Genomic DNA, 13,780 nt, shown 5'->3' with positions numbered 1-13,780 from the left:
GAGTATTTTAATGTAATCGCGGTCTCGCTGTGATTGATTATACTGATAATTTGATGTCTTCATATGCTGAAAAATATTTGTAGCCACGGAGAAAAATGTATAGTCAATTAATGTTAGTCGATAATACTGAATTTTATTTTAAATGACATTAGTTCGTTTGATGTATTAACGTAGATGTACGGTGTTGCAATATCAATGGAGATTGTGGAGCCCTCATGACAGGGTTTTTAATTGGTCAAACTTTTGATATACGGTGGTTACACGCTAATAAATTAATCAGTTTATTAATCGTCACATAAATAAAATAATATTGCATCTAAAATATTTATGCACTGTATTTTGCAGAAGTTGATTCCATCATATCAAAACGAACTTATAATCGATTCAAATATAATCGTTTCCTTACTATCAAAGTAAACATTTTTCTTATCAATAAGTTTAAGTAATAAGACTATGATAATATGTAAAATATGCATAGAATATGTTTGATAAATGATTGTATATACTATCTACGTAGATGATTAAATATTTCTTATGTGATAAAACGTGAACACGACCAAGTCTTCGATTTAGTATTGAGTGAGTTTGTCCACGAATTGTTAGATATTTTCATAACCATGCTTAAGGTAAGGAAATATTTTATATGACTTTTAATTAGTTTGTAAAAATACAATTTCAATAGTTATAAACCAGCAGCTCAATTTTTTGCTTAATAAGCTTTACCTCCACATTTATTTATAGGTTAACATAAAGTTTAACAATATGAGAAGTGTAATTTACTAATCGCTTATTTTCATAAACGCTAACTTTAACATAACAATGCTTTCTTTACAAAAATAGTGTTATTTCTATGAAGTAACAATGAAAGAGATACGGTTTCAATTAATTAATTTAGCAAGAAGTTAAATTTGAAGACAACAGCCTTCAAATTTAAATTCTTGCTAAATTAATCTTGCTCCAAGAGTATATTAATAATTCTTATTCTTGAGTTATTTTAAAAAGATAACTCACAGTGTGACTGAGTGTTAGAAGGTTAAAATATAACTCTTAAACAGTAAAGAAAATTGTCATGACCTTTGAGCTCTACTAACATTTTCTAAGTTTTCTAAAGAAGTAGTAATAGGCATGCGTCAGTATTCAAGTAGCGCCTGTTTGAGTAGGTAGGATATACACAACAGCCAACCCGAGTTATGGAAGAACCTATTGGGGTTGTAGTTCCAGGAGTAATCTCCTAGAGCCATGGTGCAGATTTTATATTCAGAAACTCAAAGATAGTACATTATAACATAGGGTACAATTTCCTCCTCCAAGTGTGCTCTGTGTAAAGGACTACCAGTTATACCTTTATTATATAAATATTTGTAATACTGCCCAACTAAGCGCAAAAGCGGTAACTCAAAGAAAGCGAGTTTTGAGATAATTGAAGTTATGTAAAAATAGTTATATATATACTTTATGTATAGTTTTTTTTATTTGTTAAATATTATTTATATATTATATAGGGTGTATTTGTTATCACATTAGTTAAATTATCAAAAATGTATAATAATGTACTTTATTCATGAGATACGGTTACACCGCTTAGTAAACTATAGAATTAAAATTGAGATACCGCTTTTTCGTTAGCTCTTCTCAAACATGTGTGTATACAAAAAGGAATGTATTTTCTATCGAATAAAATATGTATTATTTGAAAAAAAAAACAATTAAAGTATATATATAACGTTTTTTTATTATTAAAATTTGAAATTACATAAAAAAATATTTAAAAACAAACGGTTTTTGGAAGGAATTTTAGTAGTCAAAAGTAGGGAGTTCTCTCCAAAAGGACATTCTATTTTGTGGTATTATATTTTGAAAAGATTTCAAAATATTTTCTTTTTTGTTTCTTGAAATTCCTTCCGGAGCAGTTTTCTTTTTTGGTGGAGGCAAGACATGACTTTTTAAAATTTTTTTTCCTATAATGCTAGCAGTAATTGCATTTTGATCGAATCCTGTTTTGTAGGTGATATCAAAACTGCCTCTTTTAACTTCAACTTCAACCATTTCGCTGACATATGGACGCGGTTTAATTCGAGACAGTGCAAAAGTTGTGTATTTATTTAAGAATTTTAGCGATATTTAAATTTGCGGCTGGTTGCCTACGTAATATTAATATACCTCTAACACCCTTAGTGATATATGGTAAAACTGAGATAGAAAAATCTTTCTTAAGGTTTTTTCATACGTTTTGAACAAGATAGTGCTAAATGGCTTAGTCCAGTAGATGCGTATTTTTTAAAGCTATCCGATGGCATAAAAATCAATTTTACGATTTTTTTTGAGATACCGCTTTTGCGCTTAGCAGGGCAGAATAGTCGCCTTGATTTGTGTCCATGAGTGTTGATATATAATCTTTACATGAATGCATTTCCAGGGACTTGTTGGGTTAGTGACTGGCGGAGCATCCGGCTTAGGCAGAGCTACTGCGGAAATGATAGTAAAGCAAGGTGGACGAGTTGTTATTTGTGACCTGCCTTCCAGCTCGGGACAGGAAACAGCAAAACAACTTGGGGAAAATGCAGCATTTGCACCACTCAATGTAATTACAAAGTTATTTTCATTTATTACACTGCATTTTATCAATTTTTATGACACTAACAAATACATTCTGGTATTTATCTGGCCTTGGTGAATTCTCTTACTTTGATAACTAGACATTATCTTAGTAATATTATAAATGTGAATGTTTAGATGGATGTTTGTATGAAGGTATCACTGGAATGGCTCATTAGATCTTGATGAAATTTGGCATGGATGTAAAACATAGTGTGGAAGAACACATAGGTGTTTTTTTTAAATCCGAACGGAGTCGCAGTCGACAGCTAGTTTTCAATAAACAACCTCCAATCATAAAAATGTGTAATGAAATTACATCTTATTTACAATTTTACTTTGCCTCTCTCTATCAAAGACAAAATTCTTAGGCAAATATTTAAACTATGGTTTTATTAATGTACATTATAATTTTAAGGTTACATCAAAAGAAGATGTCCAAAATGCTTTGCAGACAACCATGGATAAATTTGGTCGCCTCGATGTGGCTGTCAATTGCGCTGGAGTTGCTTCTGCAGCTAGAGTTTATAATTTTAAAAAAGATCAACCCTTTGATCTCAAACTATTCCAGCAAACTATTGAGGTCTGTTAATATATAACTTGAGTATTGGACTAATCCGATTTGCATGTATTTGCTAGATTTTTTTTTACATTTTTGAGCTGGTAATATATAATTTTATAACAAATTGCAGGTTAATTTGATAGGCACTTTTAACGTAATCCGTTTGGCAGCTGGTATGATTGGTAAGAATGCAGCAGATGCAAATGGACAAAGGGGAGTTATAATAAATACGGCTAGTGTAGCAGCATTTGATGGACAGGTATGTTTGCACTTCAGTTTTATTGCCACATTTCATCATTCAAAACACATTTACAAAAATCCTCATCTTTCATCTCTCTATAATTCTTATCTTTTATTTTATATTAAAAAAGCTAGCGTTTGACCACAATCCCACTGGATGAAGTGATGATCAAGTCTAGAAATGGTAGGCGCTAACTGTAAATGCCTATTCACTCTATTCTTGACCCCTTGAGGCCTCCACATCGTATTTGTCGTCGTCGTATTTTTTACATATCTTTCAGCTGTGGTAATTCAAAGGTAGCCTATTAAATCATCTAGTTTTAAACCAGTGATAAAATTGTCATATAAGTCTTGCTTTTGACTTACTTGGTAGAGTATTTAGTCTTAGGATTATTTAGTCTATTAGTGAGAACAACTTATATAGAAACGGCTAAAACACTCACATATATATAACCGATGTCGTCACCGACTTGAATAATTTAATAGTGAGAACAATTTTGAATTTGGATTAATCTAGAAATTTTGTTTTATTATGTTATTTATTTCATTCAATAAATAATTTTTTTTTTCACAATATAATTTATTTAAGATTCCCCGTCTTAGTCTTTAATGGGATCTTTGACTATATGAAAATATTTGATTGCTTTACTTTAGATTGGGCAGGCGGCTTACGCAGCATCAAAGGCAGGTGTAGTGGGAATGACATTACCAATAGCTAGAGATCTCGCTAAGCAGGGCATTAGAGTTGTGACTATTGCACCAGGTTAGTACAATGTTAAGGTACAAATAAATAAAATAAAAAAATTTAATTATTGTTAAAATGTAGTACTTTATTACAAAAAATTAACAAACAAAATATTTGTTTACTTTTAAGTGACATAGTTGAGGTAAATATATCTTATATAAGCTTTTGAACACAAGTATTATGATTTTTTATTTAAATGTGATCAAAATTAGCTTCTCAACAAAGTTGAAAGGATGTTTTTAATTGGCAATTCTTGTAAAAAAAATTCTCTCCATTGTCTTAATATCAAATTATAATGTAATTTATGTAATCTTTTAATTCAGAGTTGAATAATAATTATTTACTAATCTTTAAATATTCACAGGTTTATTTCGCACACCCATGATGGATCAGTTACCAGAGTCTGCTATTAAGCAGTTAGAAGCCTCAGTGCCTTTCCCGCCTCGTCTTGGACATCCTAATGAATATGCCTTACTGGTACAAAGTATTATACAAAATCCAATGATCAACGGTGAAACAATAAGATTGGATGGTTCTTTGAGAATGCAACCTTAAAATATTTAAAATTTGAATGTTTTATAAAAAAAATCATTGTTTATTTTATATGTATGAGGGTGTAATAAATTTTTATTAATTTAAACTCTTTTTTATTGCTGTGTCTTTGTAAAATTGTTCGCTCTGTATTCAATGATGAGTATTTTAAATATTTTAGCGCACCTAAAATGTGGTTAAAGATCAACATCGAAAGGGAAAATAAAGTTCGTCTTCGTGTATCCATTTTGGCGATGTTAGTGACGTGAAAGTTTACTTTTATTGTTAAAAGATGGCGCTAGTAGTACTTTTAAATCATGAAATGAATACATTGTACTTTAATTTTCAATCACTAAACTTGAATTTAATAGAAAAACATATAACGAAATTTTTAAATGAGGTAACTATTTATATAGTTATGATTATTATTAAATAAGTAGGCATTTAATAGGTATTGTAACTTTCACACTAGTATTTTACAAGTTATATGTTTCAGTTTTTTTTATAGAAAAAAATAACGAATGCTTTTCAGATTTATTTAGATAGGTGATTAATTGTAACCGATTTGGAGGTAAAATAAAGACGCAATAATATAAACGAAAATATGATTTATTTCTACAATAAAGGGCACACGTTCGTGCGTCTCACAATGATAATTAAAAATGATGAAAATAAATACATCGAGAGTGCGCGTGCGACACATTGTACCGTCGCATGCGCATACGCACGTATATGTATATTGTGATGAAATACATTTAATTCATTATCTACGGTTTGAAGTCAAGACGTAGACAATAAAATAGCGACAACAATTATATTTATCTATTAGTTTAAATGTACAAAAGTTGCGGCGAGAGGTGAGGTGAGTCGCGATGGGCTCGAGGTCTCGCGGGTAGGTACACCGACGCCGGTTGCTCCATTCCTAACTGGACTGTCACAGGCGACAATGCAACACTATTCAATCGGTATAACAATTAAACAAATGGTAACAAATGTAGTATCTTTTATTCAAAATAAAAATATTACAGCAACAAATAAAATGTATAAAAGTTGCGTGTTTTCGAGAAATAAATCTATTTTTCGATATTAATACAGTTAAAATGGTAGCAACCTTACAAAAATAAGAGCCTTGAATGGCTGAACTTAACGGGTGTACTTAGGGTATTACATAATATAATATAGAGTTGCGAGGGCTTCGTTCCCTGGCAGCAGGCGCGTCGTAGCCGCGGGCTCCACGCCGCGCCGATATACAATATTAACACATAAATAGCCATATATCTATGGTATCAGATAGATTTAATAAATTTATAACATCAAATGCGATATTGCATTGGTATTTTGCCAGCCCCCATATTATCAGAATCAACAATAACCATATAATATTGATCGAAACTGTGTACCTCGCCCTAGCTATATGTACAATCAATAAAACTAACGGCTCTCGAAATGAAGTTAGGTGCAAAGTAATCGCTTAGGTACTTAACATTTACATCCTACGATGAACCCTCAGGCGGACGCCTGTCGATTCGCTCAAGTTCACGTCCTCATACAAACTTATACCGATACAATACTATACAGAGACTAAAGTAAACAACATCCATTGACATTAAATCTAACTTATCGTTAATGAACAACAAAGTGGCTAACTTACAAAATAGCAACGCGTTCGTCGACGCGCGTCACTTAGCGTACAGCGGTTTTATTTTATTATATTTTGGAATGTGTGTGACGCGTTTGATTCTCCCGCTCTATCGTGTCGTCAACTCGTCGTGATGATGTGGCGATGGTGGCCGCGAGGAGTTCGTCGTCGGCGGCGGGTGGCCATCACATGGCCGCCGAGTAGCCGCCACGTGGCCACCCGGCGCGCTCTGAGCGAAGCGACAGTCGCTCGCACATAACCATCGACAACTAAATCCTCGCTCCTTTTATTACTAATTCAACTCAAAGTGTACACTTACACATACAACACCCATGGCGTTGTGCCTTAACGTTTCAAAATACTTATTATTTAATTCATAAATATAGATATTACTTACATGAAAGTTACATACAACATATTACGCTGTATTTTACAATCTAATCTTAAGATGTAAATAGTGGGTTTTACACGTACAAGTTACAAGCATAGATTTAAATTTTATTCAATTAAATAAATTGTCGATATTGTAATGAAGCAAAATGACATAAAGACGAAGCAAACATTAATGTATAGTTAATGATATGATCATTGTTATCTTAAACACACATATTGTCCAACATTTCGCTCGGCGAAAAAACTAGAAGGAATTCAATTCTACATTAAAAAGCTGAGAAAGCTGCTGAGATGTCAATTGGGGATTTACTTCGAGTAAAAAGATATGTCTTAGGTTTGTACAAATTTAAACATATCACAAAAATTGTGACAAGTTTTCTGGCCAAAGGCGAGTGTCCCTAACAGCCGCTCTAAACGATGCTAGTATCCATTTCCCCTCCGACAATCCCCTTGTTTTTATAACCATGTAAATAATTTTAAATGGCACACGACGCTGTAATCTACGATTTATCTCAGTTAGTTTCTTAATATAAATATATATATAATATGGTATATAACATATAAGATGTGATGAACATGAATTAAAAATAATACATTGTTCTGTCATAGATAAAATAAATTTGACCAATATGATATATAATATACATATTCTTTATATAAAAATCTAAATATTTCGAATAAAAAAAAAAACTACTTTAAAATCAATTCAAAATATATCTGTTAATCGACCAAATTCATTGCAATTAATACTGTATATTTAGAATACTAGTAATAATATAAATAAAAAATAAATCTGATGTACAAAAATACTGTAAAATGGTAACAAAACGTTTAAATTAAAATGGGTTTAACAAACTTATTGTAAAGAATTTATTTCATGAATGAGAAAAGAGATGGCGTTACTGTAACCGTTCGAAGGGATTTATTTCATTAAAGCTGTTGCGGTAAAAAAAAAAAACCTAATAATGTATACAAAATATTATATTATGCCGCTATAGGGTAGAGCACAAGCATACATGCAGCCTAACAAATCTAACTATTCCATACAATCACAGATCAACTTCGTCTTAAATGACTTACGATTGTAAAGCTGCGACAAACAAACCAGTGGAACTCTACCTTTAAAATGACACAAGATAGAATGGTTTATATTTTATGAAATTAATTTTACTTTATTAATTTTATTAGATGAATTTAAAATTTCAGGTCAATCGGTAACCTGGAAATGGATCAAATCTATATTTATAAAAGAAAGTTGTGTTAGTTACACTATTTATATCTCAAGAACGGCTGAATCGATTTGACTGAAAATTGGTGGGCAGGTAGCTTAGAACCAGGAAACGGACATAGGATAATTTTTATCCCGTTTTCTATTTTTTATTCCGCGCGGACGGAGTCGCGGGTAAAAGCTAGTTTGATATAAAAGATCTGATTACAAACATTTGGACAGGTGAAACTAAAAGCTTATAAAAAATTTACAACAGTTATAATGAAAATTAACCCAGACATAAACATGTCAATGTAAAATTCATGGTATTTTTTTGTTCGGGTAACATTATTTGTAAAAATTTTATATGTTGGTATCACAGCTTTACAATGGTATTTACTAAATAATTTCTATTTTAGATAGGAAATATCAAGCATGCAGGTTATTCAAATAATTCTGTTAATCTTATAATATGAAAGATGTCACGAGAAAATAATAGCTGATGAAATGAACAAACACAACTCCCATCGAAGTTTGTTCCTATATAAATTGAGTTGTTCGCGCGAATTGAAATCCTATCTTGTATTTTGTATAATGTATAAAACATACCACAACTTTGTATCCAGGAACTTTGTAAAGTGTATATGAACAAATATTTATTTTTATGTACATAAATATGAATAAATGTAGAGGATTGCTAAAAGTAAACATTGATCATCTCAATTTTAATATAACAAAATTTTAACATAGTTTATTGAAAAAAAAAAAATTTTTTTTCAATAATTTTATTCCTTATCATAGCTTTCCTCTAAATTCGTCATGATTTCATACAACGTTTATACAATTCATATATTTATCTGTACTTCAGCCAGAAACACAAAAAAATTGTGTAAATAATTTTATATGCTTTGTGTACACGATACGAACATATACTAAGCAAAGTAGATTTTATTTTTTAGAGCCTAAAAACCTTCATTTATATTTTGTCAGAGACGAATAAAGTCGTGGTTCACTGGACGGTATTAAAGACAGAAATATGATGCCATAACTTATGTATCTTAACAAGCCTAGATAAAAAAGAGGCGTGTAGCCAAATTATATGAAACGAAATCTTTATAACATAGCCTACTATATTAAATCGTTGATGCGGCTCCTACAATACATTCGCACTTGGTGCAATGACACTATGATAATAATAATATATATATATTTATAAACATATATATTCAAACACAAACCATTAATCACATTTTTTGATTAAAAAAAATCCATTCTTTACCCAAATATAATGATGGTCACGATCTATTAAAATATCCGCCAATAAACAAACAAACAAACAAACAATAAACGATAGCAGTGCTTGTACAATGATCGTATGTCGTATAATTACATTAATATACTAATTATCCTTTTTTCCCCGCTGTAAAAGTTGTTAATTACACGTGTTTACGTACTCCAATATATTAGAAAAATACGAAGTAATGTACTTTCAGTTAACATATCATATATGTTAATAAAGAACAATATGTTTTATAAAAATACATCGCCTCGCTCGACCGTATGTCGGTAGGCGCTAGTACCCATATCATTTAAAAATCTATGATTTTTAAGGCTCTCTTGCACGTATGTTGAAAAATATATTACATAATTACAATACAAGTAGAATAAATCACTGTAATGTGCTAATATTTACAAGGGTTTTTATTATAATTTTTTTGTACTGATACGGCCGATAAAAAAATATCAATGTATATATATTTTTTTTAAAACTTCAATTGTTATGTTATAATTTGTTGATTTTAAAAAATTGATTTCGTTTCATCTGTTTGCAAACTAATTTTAAAAATATTAATTGGAATTGAAAACAATTAATATACCTTAAAAAATAGTGATATATTTAAATATGTAGACGATACAATTTTGTAATATCAACATTCAATAAAATTTACAAATTCCAGGCCCAACTACTCCATTCGTTTTTTTGTCCCACCCAAGAGACGGTGTTTGGGGGTGAGGGTTGAGAGGGGGGAAGGGCTTCAACACAGAAATGATCTAGGTCCTTTGCAAGGTGCTAGTCGAAGGCTTAAACGCGAAGGTAAATTTAATAAGTAACACGAAATGTGCGGCGGCCGTGGTCGTAGCGCGGCCGCCGCTACTTGCATATCCCTAACTAACTAACATTTATACAATACGACATCAACTATCCTTACAACGGTATCCAATTTTCTTCATTTATAATCACAGACGCTTTCCTTAATGTACTGTTATATTTTCCCTTCCGCACCGATGTTAAGATAGACATAAACACTAGTCTATATAATGATTTATACTAAACAACAATTTTGAAAGTAACACAGATACATGCTGCTCAATAAATAAAATCGTAGCTACAACACGAGACTGGTATACGACACATCCTGTATAGTTTTATGTAACAGAGATTAGGTAGATAAATATTTGTTTTTATCTGTATTGGGACTAGGCACGCGCGGCGCGGCGGCCGGCGCTCGGTGCAATAACTTATTATAATTAATCACACACCAAGTTAAAAACTAAAACTAAGTGATAAGTAATATTTTGTAGAACATCATTGGTGAAGTTGTCGGGAGCGCTTGGCGCAACTTCACTCTCTCTCCGCACCTCGCAGCCACTTTAAGATCTGTGGACAGAAAGTGTACCACTTACAATAACAATTACGTTAACATAAAAAAACATTGCATTTGCATCTGGCACGTGCATGTTATTAGTTAGTACATCTTAATGGCGCGCGGCAGCGGCTGTTAAAGTCCGTTTCCACGGTAAGTGATTCTGGGAATGGTTGCAGAAGACGGAATTCTTTGCACTACCACATACGACACTTTTTTAACAGTGTGTCGGCGGTATTAACGCTAGTAAGATCATACAATGAAAATATTAACAATTTTAAGGTGACAAGATTTAAAAAAAAACCGAGTCTGCGTTGCAATCTCGCGTTACTGTGAGTTTCCTCTGCAGAAACATATTTAAACAAAAACATAATATAGATGAGCGTGGGATAATTTCACCCAGATTCACCCTTTCCATTTTCAATGTTTTCGTTCAGCTGTTTCGGCAGTGGGAATCCACTGTTACAGACAGACATATACACAAAGCCGCGTGCCGAATTAAGTTGAACTATCTATACTTCAATGTTAGCTGACATTTACAGTAACTATTAATAAATAAACCAGCTCCATATGTTACTCGCTACAGTTGTAAATTAGTATTTCTACTGATAAGACAAGCCGAGCGTTCACTAATAATTGTAGAATTATTTACCAGCCAGTTATCCTAATTTGATACAAGCTCTTCCGTACATATAAATTAAAATAGTCAATTTTCTAATTGTTAATATATAAAATACTATATAAAAAACACAAAATAAATAATATAATATAAAAAACAAAAAAATATATATTAAATTAAAATTATATTTTATTCTTAACTTTACTAAATTTTTATTATTTGAAATAATTTTAAATCAGTCTTTAATTCATTTAACGTAATGTTTATTTTAAAATACGAAATAGAATTGCGACGAATCAATACGATAACCTTTATTTTTTTCGAACTTATGTTTTATTGAAAATACGTTTACATAATGTTTTATACATATTTCCCACGCAATATCGGTTTAAAAAAAATGCTTATGTTAATTTTGGTCATTTGAAAACACTTCTTTCTTACTTTTGTTTAATGTAATGTTTTAATATTTCATATTACCATTTATATTAATTTATAAACGCGCTCTATCTTACCATAAGTTTCCGAAACATGTAAAAATATAGTCATTCTTTCAATCTTTTTTAAAAACCGAGATGAAAATGTTTTTGGGTATTTCTTTCGGCATTGGAAAATAATGGTAAGAGAAATTCCACGTCAACGATAAACATTTCTGTTAACTTTGAAAAATTAGAGTCAACCGACAAAGAGTTACATATTTTAAGGACAATCTAATATATTTAGTCTTTCAATTGAATGAATAGATTCATCGACAAAACCTCCAAAGATTATAACAAGAAAAAGTTACTGTTGTCATGTTGAAGTTTCTAAAAATATGTGAAAATAAAAAAGATCATTTAATACACTAGAGTGATTGTACAAAACTTACTAGAAGAAATTACATCGACCAGTCTGGTGACAAAACTATATAAGGAGCTACATAAATACCAGTTATTGAGAAGCTTAAATGCACCGGTTACTTTTTTTTATATATATTTCTTGACTGACAGGGGGCATAATTTATTGCGGGTATATTAACAAGTTTGGATGTATCTTCTGTATTTAGTCAACCTAAATAGCTGAACTAATTTTCATGAGTTAGGGGTCATTTGATCAGATCAGAATCAAAGGAGGTTCACCATCACGCAGGCGGTCTTACTTTTTTTTAATTACGAAAAAACTAGACCTTTAAATACTTTAAATATAACTATATATGCATAGTTTTTCAAGAGAACTGAGGATTACAATTTAAATTTTACATTCTAATATCTCTGTATTCTGGAAATTAATTAGTTTAGTATTAATAAATACGTTGTTAAATTATAGACTATTAAATGGAAATTTATTTAAACAGGTCAGTTAACAAGACTGTTAGCCATTCGATGATTAAAGCGGGTCGGTGAGCGACGTAAAAAAGTAAAAGTTATGACCTTGGACAAGTCTGTTAACGCGCTGCGGTTAAAGTGGATTTGAAAAGGTTAAGATTTTTCCCTACGCTCATATTTATCGAACAATTATTTAAACAAAACAGCAACTTTTTTATCTTTTTTTTTCCACGAATTAATTACCACACAAAGCAAATGTGTAAACTGTAAAATTATACATTACATATTATTTTTATTATTAGAATATTAACCTTTTGGATTCTATCTTGATTGCTAACCAAGGAGGGGAGTACCATAATAGTTACATAAACACAATTTCATTAATCTTGAAAAATCTGACAATTTCTTATGGATATTTTGATGGTGGAAACTGGCGTGAAGAGTACAGTCAGTAATAAATCGCATATATCTAATAATCAATCTGAATTAACAATTATAAAACCTTATGTATTTTAGTCTGTTTATCCTATACCTTTTTTAATATCAAAATTTAAAAGTACTACACTTTTATGTATACATTTATCTCTAAATTCAATTGTGTTATAGCCAAAAGATTCACTAAACAATGAGATAATACGTAAGACCATTGTCCATTGATAATTAAAAAAAAACTATAAAGTTATTTTAATAATAAACCACGAAACTTGCATTATTGTTTTACACTATTCTATTGATATAATTAAGTTTGTTTCATAATATCTAGTTAAGAAATCCAAGGTGAACTAAAAGAAGCAAATATCATCTCATTGCAATGGCGTGATAAAATTTCACATACTACATACACTACATAAAAGATTTTAATTATTCCGAACGTAGTTTTTCTCGCGACTCCGTTTGCAAGGAATTTAAAAAAAAACTTTATGCCTATATGTTCTTTCAGACTATGTTCTACATCTTTGCTAAATTTCATTAAAATCCGTTGTGCCGTTTCCGTGAGATACCTTCAAACAAACATCCATCCATCTAAACATTCGCATTTATATTTTTTATAAGAAGTAAGATGTAAGGCTTGTCTTAGTGTACTTTAATTATGTCAATAAACTTATTAGAACATCTATTCTAAACGAAATATTATTAAAACGATAACAAATTGTTTATTAGTAGATCGATGTTTAAAATGTTATACCAACCTTAGTGAACATCTTGTCCACATTCGCAAAAAAGTATATCATCTTTTTCTACAATGAAATATTGTCTATTTAAAAAAAAATGAGGGCATAAAGCTATTTATAATATAAACAGA

The 13,780-nt window shown here is 30.7% G+C and overlaps 2 protein-coding genes across 7 annotated transcripts in view; one reads left to right on the top strand and one right to left on the bottom strand.

Annotated features, from left to right (window-relative positions):
• Window positions 1-423: 423 nt before the first annotated feature.
• Window positions 424-4,751, top strand: LOC106719897 (3-hydroxyacyl-CoA dehydrogenase type-2). Of its 2 annotated transcripts, XM_014514373.2 has the most exons (6): window positions 424-626; window positions 2,417-2,581; window positions 3,014-3,178; window positions 3,288-3,416; window positions 4,052-4,160; window positions 4,507-4,751. In XM_014514373.2, exons 1-6 carry the CDS (start codon window positions 618-620, stop codon window positions 4,695-4,697), a joined length of 768 nt encoding a protein of 255 aa, XP_014369859.2. In that variant the 5' UTR covers window positions 424-617; the 3' UTR covers window positions 4,698-4,751. The 2 variants fall into 2 exon arrangements, with proteins under 2 accessions (XP_014369859.2, XP_014369858.2); XM_014514372.2 differs by lacking the exon at window positions 424-626 and having other exon boundaries at window positions 2,405-2,581.
• Window positions 4,752-10,492: 5,741 nt separating this feature from the next.
• LOC106720011 (nuclear hormone receptor FTZ-F1) overlaps window positions 10,493-13,780 on the bottom strand; it is a 75,798-nt gene continuing 72,510 nt past the window's right edge. For 3 of the 5 annotated variants that reach the window (XM_014514542.2, XM_014514541.2, XM_014514544.2), the window contains one exon: window positions 10,493-10,571. Coding sequence is in view for 2 of the 5 variants with exons in the window: in XM_014514543.2 (XP_014370029.2) it covers window positions 10,565-10,571 (7 nt within the window). In the remaining 3 variants the exon portion in view is untranslated. The remainder of the gene's footprint in view (window positions 10,572-13,780) is intronic. The other 2 variants (XM_014514543.2, XM_014514545.2) reach the window with 2 other exon arrangements.

Source organism: Papilio machaon, chromosome Z (assembly GCF_912999745.1).
Source record: "Papilio machaon chromosome Z, ilPapMach1.1, whole genome shotgun sequence".
In the NCBI taxonomy this organism is placed as follows: Eukaryota; Metazoa; Arthropoda; class Insecta; order Lepidoptera; family Papilionidae; genus Papilio; species Papilio machaon.
Note: the sequence above shows the minus strand (reverse complement) of the source record. Positions and strands in the feature narration are given on the sequence as shown.